The sequence below is a fragment of the Geospiza fortis genome, unplaced genomic scaffold, assembly GCF_000277835.1.
Source record: "Geospiza fortis unplaced genomic scaffold, GeoFor_1.0 scaffold120, whole genome shotgun sequence".
Lineage (NCBI taxonomy): Eukaryota > Metazoa > Chordata > Aves > Passeriformes > Thraupidae > Geospiza > Geospiza fortis.
The window spans coordinates 1,986,276-1,989,149 of record NW_005054364.1 but is presented as its reverse complement, the minus strand read 5'-3'; the positions used below and the strand labels follow the sequence as shown (position 1 = coordinate 1,989,149).

Below are 2,874 nucleotides of genomic sequence, written 5' to 3'. Positions count from 1 at the left end.
CCGCTGGGAGCGGGGTGCTCCTCGCAGGCCTCTGTGCGGGACGCTGAGGTCTGTGCGAGCCGCTTGTCCCGGCGCTGCTGGTCTGTCGTGCGCCGTGGGGCGGCTCTGCCTCGCCGCTCCCAGCACGGAGGTAACAGCTAGCTAACAATTAGCCATGTTCGCAGGCCCCGGCTTCTGAACCTCTTGGGAATTGGCGATTTCTTTATTGCGACACGCATCAGACAGATTGCCATTTCTTTGTGCGATTTCTTTCCCCTCTTCGTCGGGAACTGTGGTGATAAGACAAGGAGTAATGGGTGCAGATTGAGAGAGGAGAGATTTAGGTTCGATATGAGGAAGAAATGCTTTACTCTGAGGGAGGTGAGACACTGGAGCAGGTTGCCAGAGAGGCTGTGGATGGCCCAGTGCTGGTAGTGTTCAAGACCACCAAGCAGTGCTCTAGAGGGAGGTGTCCCTTCCCTGGCCGAAGAGCTGGGAATATGAGATCTTTAAGGTCCCGTCCAACCCTTAGCATTCTATGGTTGGATGGGACCTTAAAGTCCAAAAATAGAATTAAAAAATTCTATGGTTCTGTGATTGAGCACTCTTTTCCTTACTCCTTTGTTCAGGGATTTTACGCATTCTTCGTGTTTCAAACAGATTTTTTTTTCCCCCCTCACAGAAGGAAGGCCCATTGTTACTATCTTCTTGATGTTTCTTCCTACCGTCTTTGGATTTCACTGACGTGTGTCTCCTCCTTTCCAAAATTAGCTGAAACAAAGCTGCTGAGGCTTAATGAGTATAGTAGGAGGCAGACATTTAAAGGTGTTTGTCTTTTCGGTTTTAAGTTTCTTTCATGTGGATTTTGGTAAGTTATGCATCGGTCATGTTTCCTGCATGAGCACTGCTCATTTTAAGTATTAGAGAGACTGGATTATGGATGACCTTCTGAACTCATGTCTTGCAAATTCTTGCTGGCCTAACAGACACTAAAACTTGCAGAAGTGCATTTAGATCAGTTACCCTGTTTGTGTAACTGTATGGTCTGTAGGATGAGGGTAAAGAGATTTGTTTTAAATTGAGATTTGTTTTAAATATGGTATATGCAGTAAGGAGATGGCGGTACAGAATCTTCCTGTGGAGCTCTTTTCTTTTTTTCTGTTGTAAACTGGAATACAGTGTTTATACCTCTTTCTCTGCTTTTAGCTAGAACATGGTTATAGTTTCTTTGTAGCATGTGACAAAGCCTCAGACCGATTTCCCCTGCCACCTTCAAAGGGTGAGGTAACACCTGTGATGTTGCAGTGTTGTTACCTGTGGCTGGCAGCAGTGGCTCAGCTTCTTGTGGGCCTGGCTCTCATCAGTATTTCCCATGCTTGCTGCTCTTCTCATTATAGGAGTTCTGGGCATCAAAGGTACACAGGGATGGAAGTGTCTCCTGCTGTGTGGAGCTGAACACTAATCCACTGCCCAGCTTTGAATCGTTTCCCAGCTTCTATTGTGTATCTTGAATTTGTATATAGATCCTGAACTAGCCTTGACAAATCCTTTGCCTTAAAAATGCACATAGTTGGGGATTTCAGTTTTTGCCCCTGGAATGCAGACTTGGGTGAAGTGGAATAAATTTACTTTGCAACAAGGAAGTAATCTTATGCATGTTGTTTGTTGGGGAGATGAAAAGTTCTGAGCAAACCCAGCTTGTTGCACTGCATGGTTTGGGAAGTGAGGCTTGTGCAGGGCAGGGGGGTAAATATGCTGGAAGTGAGGTTAGCCTGGATCCTGACCACTACACCCTTAGCATCCTGATGGTGGGAAAGGAGGGATCATGCAGAGGATCCACCACAGAAAAGATTGACAGGGGCTGATATTATTGAAAATCTTTTGAATGCCCTAGCAACACATGATGAGTCCTGAGTTCTGGGTTTCTGAAAACTGAGCTCATCCAATTAGAGAACAGTGTGCTCCTTAAAAGGAAACTTTCAGGCAGCATCCCAAAGTTGTTGGTGTCTGAATGCAATTTTTATGTACAGGATCTGCTTTGTTTAAGAAAATGTTACTAGGCTATATTTCTGATAAATGCTGAGTGTTCAGTGAAGTTACTGTAAGAATTAATTTCAGAGTAGCTATCACCCTGAAGAAGGCCTGCCAGCCAGCATCGTGTACTTAAAGTCTTAAAAAAAGTACCTTCTTGATCATGTTTTTTGACTTGTCTAGTAATGTGTTGGAATTTGTGGATTCATTTTGTGGGGGTTTTGGGAGTTTTTTGTTTGGTTTTGGGTGGTTTTTTTTAATGTTCTGTGTCTTTGGTTTTTTTTTAGTATAAGGGGGCTATCCATATTTTACCAGAGGACAGGTTTTAGCCACAGCTGTCGCAGCTGTTGGTTTGTCCACTGGCTTTGCAAGTCTCTTTAAGAAACAAAGATACTTCAGTTTTGGGGCAGCTGTTTTATTTTCATGACCTGACTTATGTAGGTATTTATTAGCTACTTCTGCCACTTCAGGTGTCACAGTTAGACTTATTCTCTTCTCTTCAAATTGTAAATCTTTAATGTAAAGGAAAGTTTCTTGCTCTCTATGGGAAAAAATAAAAAGTCCTGCTTGCTTCTGCCGTGGTTGGGTCCCTGAAACACGTCTTTCAGTCCCAAATTTAAAGGGATGGCAGAGGTAGCTGTGATAGCCCTGGGTGCTGGTGAAGCAGCAAGCTACAGGATGTAAGTCTGCACTTCTAAGGACCGATATCTAAGTGTGGTTAACTTTCTTTTTAACACACGCCCTCCTTAAGCTGCTTGGGAGAAGGTGGAGTCCTGCTGTTCCAGTGCTATTGTCCTGCCTCCATCTCCAGGGAGGAGGAGGAAGGAGGTGTGTGTAATGCCCATGACAATGTGTCGCTGTCAG

At 44.4% G+C, this 2,874-nt stretch overlaps 1 protein-coding gene across 1 annotated transcript in view; it reads left to right on the top strand.

Annotated features, from left to right (window-relative positions):
• Positions 1 to 1,095: 1,095 nt before the first annotated feature.
• PDIA4 (protein disulfide isomerase family A member 4) overlaps positions 1,096 to 2,874 on the top strand; it is a 17,247-nt gene continuing 15,468 nt past the window's right edge. Inside the window, exons 1-2 of the mRNA XM_005424170.2 lie at positions 1,096 to 1,101; positions 1,186 to 1,258. Of these exons, the coding sequence (XP_005424227.1) occupies positions 1,096 to 1,101; positions 1,186 to 1,258 (79 nt within the window). The remainder of the gene's footprint in view (positions 1,102 to 1,185; positions 1,259 to 2,874) is intronic.